Raw genomic sequence first — 15,734 nt, 5'->3', positions numbered from 1 at the left:
TAATTAAGGTGTTTTCTGTTTTTCCTATGAAGAGATGCTTTTCATCTTATGTAAATATCAACAGAAATAAGTTTATATAGGGGAAACTATATTAAACTGTGAGCCGTCATGTGGGGGCTGAGAGCTAAATCCTTGTCTTCTGTAAGAGCAGGAGCACTCTTAGTACATGACTGTCTCTCCAGCCTGTTGTGTTTGCTTTCTGAGGCAGAATTACATATTGTACCTCAGACGGACCTGTTTGGTACTTGGTATATATCCCAGGCTGGACTCTGGAACTCACAGTCCTCCTATCTCAGCCTCCTGGGGGTTGGTATTATAGGCATGCCTCACTGTACCGTCCCTGCATGTTCTTCATGCTCAGAATTGTTTCAGATGAAGTCCTCCTATTGGTGAGAATCTAGAAATCCTTACCTCAGGTGCCCTCTCAGTCACACATGCCACAGAACTTTTTCCAAGTGAGTTATATTCATATTACTAATGGTTTTTAACCATATATTTTATATACATTATTGTATTTCATATTTGAAGTGTGCTCTTTATATATAGAATATAGAGTGCTAGGAGGCTAGAGAAATGGCTCAGCAGTTAAGAACACTGGCTACTCCTCAGAGGGTGTGGGTTCAATTCCCAGCACACCTGTGGTGGCTCACAACCTTTTGTGACTCCACTTCCTGAGGATCTGATACCCTCTTCTGACCTCTGGGTACTGCATTCAAATGGTACACAGGCATTCATGCAGGCAAAATGATTATTTATATATATAATAAGAGTTTGGAAAACCACGGTGCTAGAAGGGCTCAGAGGACCTCACTTACTACTATCACCTTTACTAACAATGCATTCCTTTCTGTACTGCCTTGTAGGTAGATGTAAATATAAAATTGTGGAAAAATGGATTCACTGTCAATGATGATTTTAGAAGTTACTCTGATGGTGCAAGTCAGCAGTTTCTGAACTCCATCAAAAAGGGGTAAGCAGGCTGAAGTAGAAGGGTATTTTAAACATGTTTCCAATGAAAAATTAATTGTACTAATGATTGTGCCCCTTTACATATTCACAGACATACTGTTTCTTCTGTGAGTTCACATCTTTTTGGGAGGGGTGGGTGGCAGAGGAGTTGGGTTGCTTTGTTTGTTTGTTTTGTTTAAACAACAGCCAGAGCTGGAGAGGTGGCTCAGAGGTTAAGAGTGTTTGCTGTTCTAGTTCGAGAGCTGGGGTGGGGGGTGTCTAACGTCCTCTTCTGGCCTCCTAAGGGCATCTGTTCTCACATGCCTATACCTACACACAGACATAAACAATGCAAAATCTTTAAACAGCAGTTTCATCTAGTCTCAGCTAGCCTTGAAATCCAAGGTATAAATAAACTACCCCATTTGGCTTAACTTGATTCTTCTCTTCTTTTCTCACCCTCTTTCCTCTCCCTCACCCCTTCCCCTACCTTCCCTTTCTTTCTCTCTCCATGCTAGCCTTGATTCAAAGTGTTTTAAAACATTAAGAAAAACATAAAAATTACAAATAATTTTAATACTCAGAAATAGCTGTCTTAATGTCTTTGTTGAGTTTTCATTCCTGTGAAGTGAAATTTTTTCATTTTTAAGATTTTAAATTTTATTTTATATGTATGGATGTTTGCCTGCATGTATATCTATGCACCATGTGCATGCTTGGTGCCTGTGGAAGCCAGAAGAGGAGATCTGACTCTCTGCAGTCACAGATGATTGTGAGTCACCATGTAGGAGCTGGGAATTGAATCCAGAGTGCTCTTAACCTCTGAACCACTTCTGCAGCCTGTGCATTGATTTATATATAAATGTGATTTTTTTATAAACCAATTTTTACTTTTCCATCATGAGCTCTTTTGAATATATATAATCCCACAATAATAACTTAAACATATACACTTATAATTTTTCTTGGCAATTGAGGCTATTAACTATTACTATAATAAGTATCTGGCTAGTCATGGTGGTACATGCTTTTAATCCTAGCATTCTCAAGAAAGATAAAGGCTGATCTCTGTGAGTTCAAAGAGTGAGGGACAGCTATATGGAGAGATATGTCACACTTTGTCTGTTTATCAGTGGTTAGATGTTTGGATCATTTCCGTATTTTTAGTTGTTAAAAATAATGCTACTATGAATATTCCTGTGCAAGTATTTTGCTTTTTGTTTGTTTCTTATCAGTTGTTGGTTTGGGTTTACTTTTTGTTTTGCAAAGATATAGATCAAAGCCAGACCTGTATTCAAGCTAGGCGAGTGCTCTACTACTGAGCTACACTCTCACATCCTGTATAAATTACTTAGTTCAGGGAGATAGCAGTGTCTCATAGCCCAAGATGACCCCAAGTCCATTACTGAATATGACCTTGAAGTCCTTATCTTTCTATCTTTACCTCTCAAATCCTAGGAATGCAGGCATGTATCACTAACCCAACTAAGTTTGTGGTTTAATTTTTTTAAATTATGTGTATCCAAGGGGAAAGGATGCATTGTATACCTGCAGGCAAACGCCTGCAGAGGCCAGAGGCATCATATCCCCTGGAACTATAGTTAGTGGATGTTGAAAACCACTTGACATAGATTCTGGAGCCAAACTTTGGTCTTCTGGAAGAGTGGACTATGTTCTGAACTGCTCATCTCTCCAGCCCTTGGCTAAGTTTATGTGGAAAAAATGTTTTCAGTTGGGGATATGAACATACATATAGATCTCGAAAATGTTAATTCTACCTTTAACTTCACAACGAGCTGTCGAACTGTATTCCAAAGTGGCTACACCATTTAAAAGAACCGCAGCAATACACCAGCAGTGTATGAGGGGTACAGTCTTTCTGTCTCTACTAATGTTTGTCAGTACCAGCCTTTTTAAATTATAGTTTTTCTTGTAAGTAGGAAACAATGTTTTATTCTGGTTCTTTTCATTTTCCTCATGATTAGTAATGTTGAATAGCTTTCTTATGTTTATTAGTCATTTGTATTTCTTCTTTGGAGAAATGTTTATCTTAATTATTTGTCCATTTTCTTCTTTGTCTGTTCTTAAAATGTTTATTTACATCCCAAATGCTTCCCCGCATCCAGTCACTCCCTATCTGAGAGCCTTCCCCCCTTTCCTTCTCCTCTAAGAGGGTGGAGTTCCCCCCAAGTATATCCCCAACCCCAACCCCATGCATCAAGTCTCTGCCAGATTAGGCACATCCTTTCCCACTGAGGACAGACAAGGCAGCCCTGTTGGGGAACTGATACCACAGTCAGGCTACAGCTTTGGGGGGGCTCCACTCTGGTTGTTGGGAGGCCCACATAGAGACTGAGTTGTACGTCTGCTCCACAGGTGCTAGGGACCTCATTCCAACCCATGTGTGTTCTTTGGTTGGTGTCCCAATCTCTGAGAGCTCCCAGAGGTCTAGGTTGGTTGACTCTGTTGGTCCTTCTGTGGGGTTCCCATTCTTCTCAGGGCCTTCAGTCCTTCCCAACTCTTTCATAAGAGTCTCCGACCTCAGTCCTATCTTTGGCTGTGGGTCTCTGCATCTGTTTTAGCCAGCTTCTGGGTGGAGCCTCTCAGAGGACAGTTATGCTAAGCTCGTGTCTACAAGCATAACAGAGTAGCATCAATGTCAGGGATAAATGCATGCCCTTGTGATGGGTGTCAGGCTGGGCTGATCATTGGTCAGCCATTCCTTCAGTCTCTGCTCCATCTCTGTCCCTGCATTTCTTTTAGACAGGAACATTTTCGGGTTGAAAATTCTGTGGGTGGGTTGGTGAGCTTATCCTTCCCCCTGGGTTCCTACCTGGCTTCAGGAGGTGGTATCTTCAGTTCCATGTCTCCGCTGTTAGGCATCTCAGCTAGGATCGTTCACATTGACTTCTGGGATCCCCCAGAATTGATAGTGAAAGGAGAAAACTGACTCCCAGAAGTTGTACTCTGGCTTCTACATACACCATGGCACACACATGCCTGTATTCTAACATACACATCATGCATACACACAATGATAATAAATAAGTTTTAACTGGGGTGGAGATGACTTAGTTGTTCAGAGCACTTGCTCTGCACTGTGAGGACCTAATGAGCATGGTCTTATGCACCTGTAACCCCAGCACTCTTGCAGAGCAGAGACAGGGGCATTGCTGGTGCTAACTGGCTGCCAGTCTAGTTTTTTAAAAAAAAAAAGCTTTAGGTTCATGGAGAGACCCTGCCTCAAATGAATAAGACAGAAAGTAATAAAACACCTAATGCCCTCTCTGGCTTTCATGCACACATTCGATTATTTCGTTGTAGAGTTATTGTATACCTCATCTATATTTCTTTTTTCATGTATTTAAGTCTATTCATTCATTCATTCATTCATAAAAAACACCCCTGTGTGTCTTGGCATTCATATAAGAAGTCAGAAGACAACTTACAGCAGTTGATTCTTTCCTTCCACCATGTGGGTTCCAGAGACGAAACTCAGGTGATCAGGCCTGGTAGCAAGTACCTTTACCAACCCTATTTATTTTTAAAAGGGTCTCTTGTAGTCCAGGCGGGCCTCAGTCTTGCCATAATTAAGGATAATCTTGAGCTTCTGATCCTCCTGCTTCTGTCCCAAGTGCTGAGGTTCTAGCATGCACTACCATGCCTCACATATGTGGTGCTAGAGATTAAACTCAAGACCTGCACATGCTGGGCAAGTGCTCCAGCTAACTACTCCCTCAGTTCATGTATTGTACTTCTACAAATCGTATAGTTATTTTGTATAGATGTATTTCATAGAAAGGGAAAACAAGAGCTTTATCATTTTCTTTTCTTTTAAAGGGAATTACCTTCAGAATTACAGGGAGTTTTTGATAAAGATGAGGTGGATGTTAAAGTTGAAGATAAAAAAAATGAAGTATGTATGTCTACAAAGCCTGTGTTCCAACCCTTCTCAGGACAGGGCCACAGACTAGGAAGGTAAGCATGGTTATTTTCTGTATATTCTATGACAAACACTCTCTCATTATTCTGACTGTACAGAACTTAATATTTCTCCTCCTAGAAAGGATTTTTTTTTTCTGGTGCTGGGGGGTCAAACCTAGGGCCCATACACATGTGAAGTAAAGAACTTATTACTGAAATACATCTTCAATTTGTAGAAATTATATCTGGCTTTTTCCTCCCAGCTCCATGCTCCCAGAAATAATGCTCAGACTCAAAATATATTTACAGATACCTTGGCTGTAAAGCTAGGCTCTTCTCTGACTAGCTCATAACTTAGGATAACCCATTTATTCTGATCTGTGTTCTGCCATGTGGCTGGTTACCTGTGCTCAGGAACCATGCATCTGTCTTGTCACATCTTGGGTGAATCTCCTCCTATCTGGCACTATCACAGAATCTTTTCGCCTCCCAGATGTTCTACCTCCTATTTCCTGCCTAAACTATAGGCCATCAGATTTATTATTGACAGGTGCCACATCTATACAGACACAAGATGTTCTTTCTACAACAATTCCCAAGTGAGATTTTTTTTAAAGATTTATTTATTTACTTTATGTATGTCAGTACACTTCAGACACACCAGAAGAGGGCATCGGATCTCATGACAGATGGTTGTGAGCCACCATGTGGTTGCTGGGAGTTGAACTCAGGACCTCTGGAAGAGCAGACAGTGCTCTTAACCACTGAGCCATCCCTCCGGCCCCCGTGAGATTTTTTTAAAGGTTAATTTTGGTTTTGGTTTGGTTTAGTTTAGTTTATGACTTTGAACTTTTGAGCCTCCTGCCTCATATGATGTTTGCCACATAATCATTTTGTGGGCTATTATACGATGAAACAAAGATTAGTCTATGCTAAGCAAGCGCTTACCAACTGAGCTACATGCTGGGTCCCTTTTGCTAATTTTCATAAGGATTCCTGAGGCCTGTTTTCCTTAATGAATACTGATATAAGATAGAACTAATCTTGAGCATTTGGTGGGGGCATCAGATCAAAAGTTCCTACTGAGGACAAAATTAAATAAATCATTTTTTTTTCTCCCTAGTTCATACCACTAGAGCACCTCTGCTAACTTTCTAATAGTAAAGTCCCACTTTTTCCTCTGGAAAAACTTACTTATGCTTTCCAGTGCCCACACACTTTGTTCTATGTTCACTGTCTGACTTTTAAAATATTAAACATAAGAACACACCTGGTAAAGTATTACTGTCAGAGATATGTGACGGTACCCATGACAGCCTGCAAAGATTAGATATGAGGCCATTCTGTGTCTTAAAACGTGTCATATCATAGTCATCAGTAGTGGGAAGGTATATACACTTTCAGCTTTACATATAGAAAGTTCTAGGTGTACCTGTCAAAATACTTTGTTGTTTGCTCTCTTTTCCTTGACGACTAAAGCTAACCTCTACAGAAAATGTCTTTTCCTCCTGTGCCCCTGCTAATCCTAATGTACACGTCATCGTGTAAGCTTACAGATGGACTGGGTGTGCATTGTTTCCTTTATTCATAAACATGTTGTGATCACAACTAACGTTTATTACTAAGGGGGTAGTTGTGACTTACAGAACCATTCCAAAAATAGCCTGATGTACAATTTTTATAATAATGAGAAAATATGTATCTGACTTTGTTTTTGGATTTTCTTAGTGCTACACCAAGAATCGTTTCTAAAGCAAAGAGTATTGAAGTTGACAATAAAAGCACTTTGTCTGCTGTTTCACTGAACAACTTGGAACCCATCACCAGGATCCAGATCTGGTTAGCCAACGGGGAAAGGACTGTCCAAAGATTTAACATTTCTCATAGGTCAGTCCTTTGTTTCGGTATTTGTCTAATTTGTTTTCCAATTTTAAATTTCATTTTTTCTTTTTTTTTTTAAGATTTATTTATTATATATGAGTACACTGTAGCTATCTTCAGACACACCAGAAGAGGGCATCATACCTCATTACAGATGGTTGTGAGCCACCATGTGGTTGCTGGAATTTGAACTCAGGACCTCTGGAAGAGCAGTCAGTGCTCTTTTTTTTTTTTTTTTTAAAGATTTATTTATTTATTTTATATATAAGTACACTGTAGCTGTCTTCAGACACACCAGAAGAGGGCATCAGATCTCTTTACAGATGGTTGTGAGCCACCATGTGGTTGCTGGGAATTGAACTCAGGACCTCTGGAAGAGCAGTCGGGTGCTCTTAACCGCTGAGCCATCTCTCCAGCCCCAGTCAGTGCTCTTAACCACTGAGCCATCTCTCCAGCCCTCATTTTTTCTTTTTAAGTTTAGACAAAGCTGATTTTTTGAGAACCAAGCAGGGCTTTTTTTTTTTTTTTTTTTTATATTCTTTTTTTCGGAGCTGGGGACTGAACCCAGGGCCTTGCGCTTGCCTAAGCGCTCTACCACTGAGCTAAATCCCCAACCAATCAAGCAGGGCTTTTAATAAATAACTCTAAATGTACTAGGCTAATGCAATGTAAGATTCTTAGACTCAACTATTTAGTTTTTATTTTGGTATCATGTTTTAGATGTTGATTCTGTATTATAGTGTCTGTTTTGTAGCTATTTCTTCCCCTCTCTGACTTTTTATTGCTGGATACCTCACATGCATTAGACATAAATAGCCTCCTGTGGTGCAAATTGACCATGTTCCAGACATAACTGGTGAGGTTGAATGAGCCCAAACCCTGTGAAACTCAGAATTGAGTGAGTAAGCATGGGGCCAGCTCCCTACCAAAACCTTCTGAGGAACAGGAAACATGACACCCCACTGAGAGGACCATAGCAATCTATCAAGTAGGGAAATACCTGAAGTCCTCTCCCATGCAAATGGAGCATCACTACTTCCTCAAACTGAGCCAATGGGAAGCATCTACCCCTGGATGCCACCCTACTTCTTGATGTTTATAAAGTCCTTTTCCACTTGGAATAAAGTGCACAAATTTTCACTGAGTATCATCTGAGAGTGGCTATTTCACGGAGCTGTAACACTTTGGGGAAGTTTTCCCATCAAAACATTCATCCCTAGACCTATCTGGCAGGCTGGGCTCAGGCCCCTTCCATCCCTGCAGCTCCTGCCGCCTCTGCCACCACCTGCCTACTGCCTATAGCAGCTGCCTGCCCCTGCTGCTGTGGCATTGGTGCTGCCACAGTAGCAGATGAGACTGGGAACCCCAGCTACCTGCCCTGCATAGGCTTTCCTTCTGAGAACTGCAATGCTTAGGCTGTTTCCAGCCAGACCAAAGATCCACGCCCCCCCCCCCCCCCCCCCCGGTTCTGCAGAGGACAATACCATGCAACTGATCTACAGCTCCCGCCCAGCTCTTTTTGTCTACTGTAGTCTATAGTGTATAAATAATTATTCATCTATTTTTTTTTCTTTTTTTCGGAGCTGGGGACCAAACCCAGGGCCTTGCGCTTGCTAGGCAAGCGCTCTACCACTGAGCTAAATCCCCAACCTATCTATTTTATTTGTATTAGCAATAGTCCAAGTTTAAGTTTTTATGCAGATGTGTTAATTTTCCTGTTGCACAATATAGTCATTAAAATCCCAAAAAACAAGATACTGAGTTTTTTAAAGTTATAGAACAGAGTTGGTTGTGGTGGTGCAGGCCTTTAATGCCATGGCTTGGAAGGTAGAGACAGTAGCTCTCTGTGAATTAGGCCAGTCAGGTCAGCATAATAAGATCTAGGCCAGCCAAGGCTGACAGTTGAGACCCTGTCTCAATAAAGAAAAGAAAAAGTTCTAGAACAAGTTCACCATAATTGTATTTATACTGTCAGAGAAAGAACAACTCTTCTTTCAAAGTCTTTCTTCTGGGTTTCCTGGTATGGCTTTGTGGAACTCAGCTGGTCGTCTGAAGGAGCTCTGCAGGACTCTAGATCTCTTCCTTCTGTCTCCTTCTTTGTTTTAAACAAAGAAGGGGGGCTGGAGAGATGGCTCAGTGGTTAAGAGCACTGACTGCTCTTCCAGAGGTCCTGAGTTCAAATCCCAGCAACCACATGGTGGCTCACAACCATCTGTCATGGGATCTGGTGCCCTTTTCTGGTGGGTCTGAGGACAGCTACCATGTACGCATGTACATAAAATAAATAATCTAAAAAAATGTAAACAAAAACCAAAGAAGCAGGCCCTATCCTCACAGCCAAGGTAGAGACACAGAAATCTCTTTTGAGCAAGAGTTCACATGTGTTACTCACGGTTACACTACACTGGCCAGAGCATGACACCTGGCAATGTTGTGTTTGTACAGAAGTCTGTATCCTTTCCCTTCCCATGCTTTATAAATCAGATGCCTTTGTCTGTTCTGAACTCTTCATGCTGTATTCATTTTCCTTTCTGCCAGCTCCTCCTTGTTCCCTAACACACAACACCCAGCATTAAGGATCAAATCTAGGGCTCTATTCATGACACATACATACCTAACACATTTACTTATTTATTAGTTACAAAGAAGGCTATACTGCCCAACTAGAGTCAGGAATTTGTCAGTTTTCCCTTTTAATCTCTGAGTATATGTTTGCTTGCTGAAGCACTTTCTTCCTCCCTACATTTCTGTGTTTATGAGTCCTGGTCTCACTTTTTTGGCCTGCTCAGTTTTAAACTCATAGACACCGGTAATACTCTTTTCTCACTGTCCAGACCACATCCAGCTTCCTCTGTTTATCTAAAGTTATGCTCCCCAGAGGTAAAATTACTATATTTTTGTGAATAACTTACCTTGTAGGGGATAAAATGTCTTCTTCACCATCGGTAGGTTAAGATCTCTACAGACCTATAGTTTTATTAAGTAGATGGTTAATCAGCTTTTTGATGGTTGGTTGGTTGGTTGGTCAGTCAAGGCAGGGGCTTGCAAGGTAGCCCAGTTTGATTTGCAACTTTCAGGCTGGCCTTCAACTCAATATTGCGTTAGCCGCCCTTTTGCTAGGAATACAGGCTTGTACCACCATGCCCAGTTTGTTTTTATTTGGGGAGGGGGTTCTTTTGTTTTGTCTTTGTTTTGGGGGACAGTTTTTGAGACAGATTTTTCGATGTTACCCTGGCTATCCTAGAACTCACTATAGACCAGACTGGCCTTAATAATCTTCCTTCCTTCCTTCCTTCCTTCCTTCCTTCCTTCCTTCCTTCCTTCCTTCCCTTCCTCCTTCCTAACATATGTACATCCACCTATCACCTATCTATCTATCTATCTATCTATCTATCTATCTATCTATCTACCTACCTACCTACCTACCTACCTACCTACCTACCTACCTACTTACCTACCTACCTATCTAGTTATCTTTTGAGAGTGGGTGCTTAGGTAGGGATTATTACACAATAGCATGTGCTTGTGTCTATGAGAATAACTTTTGAGAATCTATTATTTTTCCATCATTTGAGTCCTGAGGATTTAACTCAGGTTGTCAGATTTGGTGGCAAGTTTACACAGTTACAGCTTTTGAATTTTGCATTTTTTTCTTTAAGGTATGAGGTTGGGTTGGTTGGGTGTTTTTTAGGGCTGTATTCTATCACTGAACTATCCTGTTTTTGCTTTCTTCTAACTTTGGGACAGTTCTCATCAAATTGCCAGGCAGGCTTTGAACATCAATCCCCCTTCCTCAGTCTCCCCAGCAACTAGAATTACATAACTGTGTCACCAGCTCAGATTAGAGTTATTATTTTTCTCGTCTTTTGCACAGTTTCTGTTTGTTCATTAGTCTTTGAGATAGGATCTAGTGTATCCCGGATTTAGGAAGTAGAGGCAGGAGGATCAGAAGAGGAAAGACACTCTTAGCTACATTGCAAGTTGAGACCAGCTAGGACAACATGAATTCTGTCTTGAAAACCTAGATTTTTTTTTCTATCAGGTTGCAGGTATATCTCAGTGCTTGAACAAAATTTTAAGTTTAATCCTCCATTATTGAAAAGTACTAAAGTGTTTACATCACTAACACGATTAGTACACGAAGAGCATGGATCTCAGTGGTGGAACCAGAAGTGACCGTGGTCTGAGTCTCAGTTTGTTCAGATCTTACTTGGTGTGTTTATGCTATTTCCTTGTGGAAGTACTTAAGTGATTTGAAAAATACTTGCAAAATTAAATCTAAAAGGGCTCTGTTTCAATAAACACAAAACAGAAATTCCCGATGTTAAGAAAATATTTTTGAGGGCTGGGGTTTTAGAATACTTACCTAACATGCACAAGGCCCTGGGTTCGATTCCCACCACTGCAAAAGAAAAGGAAAGGGGAAAGGAAAATGTTGTGGCATCATTTTTTATTTTAGAATATTGGTAGGACCAGCACGGTGGCAGCTTGGTGGTAAAAAGAACCCGCTGCACAAGCCTGGAAGACTGAGTTTCATTCTACAGGAAAGGTGGATGGAGAGGGCCCAGCCACACACAGGCAGGATAATAAACTAACAAGTACTTATCTAGTAATAACATAATGATGTTCTATAAAATGGCTTCTTAGTTTTGATCAGTGGTATGTGTAATCTCCTTAAACACACAAAGATGAACATAACTTTGAACATTCAAACTTTTAACATTCGAGATTGCAGTGATTATGGGCTGAGAGTATAGCACGCGCGTGCACACACACACACACGCACACACACATCAGATTTTAAAAACCTACGACTTGGACTGAGTAGTAGGAGTTCTTGGCTAGCATGTATGAATGAGCCTCTGGGTTCATTCACAAAGGCTAGGGAGCTTGGGATGTAGCTGTGTAGCTCAGATGGTAAAGTACCTGTCTAGGATGGGTGAAGCCCTGGGTTTGATCCCTGGCACCATATAAACTGGGTATGATGTCACATAAACTCAGCCCTGGCCTGTAATCCCAGCACTCCTTTTAAAACAACAACAACAAATAAATAACTACTTGTATCATATAAAACTTTCTCTAGGCTCTACTTTAGCAAATTGAAATCGCTATTCAAGTTGATGCTACCTTAAATTATTTTGGATTTTCATAAATTAATAGTTTGTGCTACTTTGCAGGGTGAGCCACATCAAAGACTTCATTGAAAAATACCAAGGAACTCAGAGAAGCCCTCCCTTTGCCCTGGCAACAGCTCTTCCTTTCCTCAGATTTCTGGATGAGACGCTCACATTGGAAGAAGCAGACTTGCAGAATGCTGTAATCATTCAGAGACTCCAAAAAACTGCCGAACCTTTTAGAAAACTCTGATAGTTTTTATTTTTGAGAGACTGAGAGAAATGATGGTTGGCATCAGACATGCTGAAGTGGGAGATAGAAGTCAGTATGACCAAAGTTGTGGTTTGAGGGCTTCTTAATCCCTTATGAGGGGTTCAAACATCACAAGCTAAGAGAGTCTAAGAGAGAGACATGACTGTAACCCAGAGTCAGTACACTTTTCTCAACAGGCTATTCAGAAAAAATACCTATTTTCAAATACAAGTTAACCCATATTTATTAAATAGCTGTATCACTAATCTTAATGTGGTCTAAGTTAGCAGAGTAGTCAGTTAGCTAACTCAACATCAGCACTCAAGTATTTTGAAACAGCAGATATTTATATAAATGTTAGCTAACTCAGTTTTAAATAGCAATACATTAAAATACTATACATGACATATTAAAGCATCAATGTAATTATTATATTGCCTGTGCTTCATCCTCGGAGCTTTCCAGGTTTTTTTTGTTTTGTTTTGTTTTGTTTTTTCTCCCCAGAGCTGGGGACGGAACCCAGGGCCTTGCGCTTGCTAGGAAAGCGCTCTACCACTGAGCTAAATCCCCAACCCCCAGCTTTCCAGTTTTTATTCTGTGATGGCAAGAGATACTCAAATATTCATTTGGCAACAGTATCCAAGATGTATACTCTTCTAGGAATAAAATTGTGTAGCTTAATGAAATATTAATATTAATCTGTCCACACAGTTTTCTATACTTTCTATAAGTAATTTTATGGGCTGGGAACGTAGTTCAGTGGTAGAGAGCATATGCCACGAATACATGAGACTCTAGGTTCCTTCAATCCCTAGCAGTAAAAAAATATCCTTTAAATTTGTAATGTAAAAGCACACACAAAAAAATTGACCAAAGCCGGGTGGTAGTGGCAGAGCATGCCTTTAATTCCAGCATTTCTGAGGCAGAGGCAGGAGGATCTCTGAGTTCAAGGACAGCCTGTCTTACAGAGCTAACTTCCAGGGTTACATAGAGAAACCCTGTCTAGAAAAAAAAATCAAAGTTTTCAGATCTTTACTCATTTAAAATCAACTCTGAAACTGCCTGCAGCGGTGCGTGCCTTGCAGCTCCAGCTCACACCAAGCCGAGAGGGAAGGAGCACAGGCGTTCGTGTCAGCCTGAGCAACATAGCAAACCTTGTGATAGTAACAACTTTCACACCCTGAGAGCTGGCTCAGCATTTAAGGGCACTGGGTGTCCTTTCTGTAAATGTAGATTCAATTTCAGCTCACAGGTGGTCATGCACAGCCATCTGAAACTCCTGCTAAAAAATATTCAACTCCCTCTTCTGACCTCTGTGGGCACTGCACTCAAGTTATACATAGGCGTACATGCAGACAAAGCATCATGCATATTATATTTTTAAAAATTAAACTAAATGATAATTTTCCAAAGGATGGAAAGATTTATCTAGAAAGGTAGCATTGTATTTCCTTTTCTCTAAAAATGTAATGTCTGACTTCATGAAGACAAGGATTCTCAACTGTTTCTGCATTATCACGTAGCTTATGGTCTCTTATGAAGACAGCAGTTTTCATTTGTGGGAATAAAAAAGACATGTAACTATATGATTAGGAAAGACAGTTTGACAAAGGATCATTTAGGAGTCCTTCCCAAAGGGCCAATACCTGGCCAAACATGGGAGTTCACATTGGAACTTAAAAAGCTGAGGCAGAAGGATTACCATGAGGTCAAGACCAGCTTGGGCTACAGAATGAGAGTCTGTTAAAATAAAGTCTATTCCTGCCTCTGTCACAAGCATTGTGTGTCATTGAGATGGGTGCCAACTGCACTTGGAATCTCGAGTGACACAGAGGTGTTTAGTGTAAATGCAGGAGTTCTAGGCCCGAGTCCACCCTATATGCTCCACCCAAGTAGTTTCCACACTTCAGCTTTATCCTCCCAAGTTTACTCAGGCTGTCCCTCTTTAAGCTAAACTACTCCTGGCATAACCTGTGCCTTGCCTCCCATCCACAGATGAGGCAGGGCTGGAAAGTGAATGAGGTTTTAGGTAAGACTCAGGAATAACGGGAGGGAGCCTATGTACACACCTAGATGTCCTTCCTTTCAGCCCTTCTGCAGTCCCGTCTTAACGATGCTTTCTTCCCTAGCTCCCAGTCTTCCATATGCTGGACTTTGTATTTTGGGTGGCCCATGGAATAGAGAATGACAGGGAGCACCTCCATTTGCCCTTATCTAGAAAATCAGCAGGTATACGATAGAAAATTAAATATCTGTCCATAACGTTTACACATCACTATCAGAGCCCTTTTTAGCAATATAAATAATTTCCTAACAAAAAGGGGATAGTAAAATCAATGGTTTTATTTTTCAGATATAAGCAGAAACTTTTGATTGTTAACATGTTCAGGAATCTCTAAGGAAATGTTTCATAATAGGCCTATCCTGAAACCTTCCTATTTACATAGTTATAACTGATAAATGGTTCTCTGTATTCTTATGAGGAGCCTCTCACAAGAATGTCTCTTGTGTATGTACAAATAAAGCCTCCATCTCTAATTAACCAGAAGGTACAGTGGGGGTTTCTTGTATGTAGAGCACATGCCAGGGAGATGTTCCAGTAGGAAGGACTGTCATCAGCAATAACTTGCATTTTTTTAAAACTGTGAAAATGTTTGTGTAAATAATGTTCTCAAAGATTTCCTTAAAGATAATCATCTGATGAATCTTTTTACTTGAAAATTCAAAAGTCGTAAAGTTGCTAATGTGTAGACTCCTTATTGCAGGTTGATTCTGAGAATAAACTGCCAAGGGAAGCAAAACTTAAAGTGAACATCTCAGGAGAATACAGTTTGACCCAGTCATTGCTCCAGAACCGTCATGGTCAGTTGTCTTATCTTGCAGATGAGATAGACAGAGAAATACTGTCTGATTGACATGTCATAATCGGCTGGTTAGATTACTATGCACTGTCAAAGCTAAAATAATCTTCCTTCATCACGACTCATTCAGTACACCTCATGACGTCTCCATTCGTTGACAATGTAGTACTATGTATTTATTTTAGTGCCTTAATATATTTTTGATGTATTTTGCTAATGGTAAACTGAAATGTCTCTTAAAGATAAAATGCTGTTCATTGAAAGGATCTGTTAAGTAATTTACACTTGTTCTACAGTAGTAACGGTGAATGCTTTTGTCATTTTTTAATTTGGCCAAGTCCTGCAGTTTGAGAATCAATGATTATTTGATCTAATGATTATTAGATGCCCTTTCCTTAACCAATGCTGTTTTCATTTCATACTCAGAAATGTGAAAAGTGATATTGTAGGAGCTGTCCAATGGTTGTTATTTATTCTTATGGCCTAGCATGCAGGCTTGTTTATAGCGCTGACTCCCTTGTACTTCCCTGCCTCAGAACTAACCACTTCAGTAAAGAGATGCTCATCACACTGGATCCTCAGTCAGAAGTGGCTTACTCATTACATGTATATCTGGCTCTTTGCCAATTGTCTTAAATTGTTTTGGCACAGACAATTCATACTCATTATAGGAAATTATATAATATAGATATTCTAAAGATAATCTCAGTATGAATTGATTTGGGATCTAGATAGCTGTACACACACACACAC

At 40.3% G+C, this 15,734-nt stretch overlaps 1 protein-coding gene across 7 annotated transcripts in view; it reads left to right on the top strand.

Annotated features, from left to right (window-relative positions):
• Nucleotides 1-15,556, top strand: part of Ubxn2a (UBX domain protein 2A) — a 42,155-nt gene extending 26,599 nt beyond the window's left edge. For 5 of the 7 annotated variants that reach the window (XM_063262479.1, NM_001109482.2, XM_039112930.2 and 2 more), the window contains 4 exons: nucleotides 864-970; nucleotides 4,789-4,926; nucleotides 6,601-6,759; nucleotides 11,931-15,556. In XM_063262479.1, the coding sequence (XP_063118549.1) occupies nucleotides 864-970; nucleotides 4,789-4,926; nucleotides 6,601-6,759; nucleotides 11,931-12,120 (594 nt within the window). In that variant the 3' untranslated portion in view covers nucleotides 12,121-15,556. The remainder of the gene's footprint in view (nucleotides 1-863; nucleotides 971-4,788; nucleotides 4,927-6,600; nucleotides 6,760-11,930) is intronic. The other 2 variants (XM_039112932.2, XM_063262480.1) reach the window with 2 other exon arrangements.
• The last annotated feature ends 178 nt before the right edge of the window (nucleotides 15,557-15,734 follow it).

This window comes from Rattus norvegicus, chromosome 6 (genome assembly GCF_036323735.1).
Source record: "Rattus norvegicus strain BN/NHsdMcwi chromosome 6, GRCr8, whole genome shotgun sequence".
Lineage (NCBI taxonomy): Eukaryota > Metazoa > Chordata > Mammalia > Rodentia > Muridae > Rattus > Rattus norvegicus.
The sequence above is the reverse complement of the archived record's forward strand: the minus strand, read 5'-3'. Positions and strand labels throughout refer to the sequence as shown.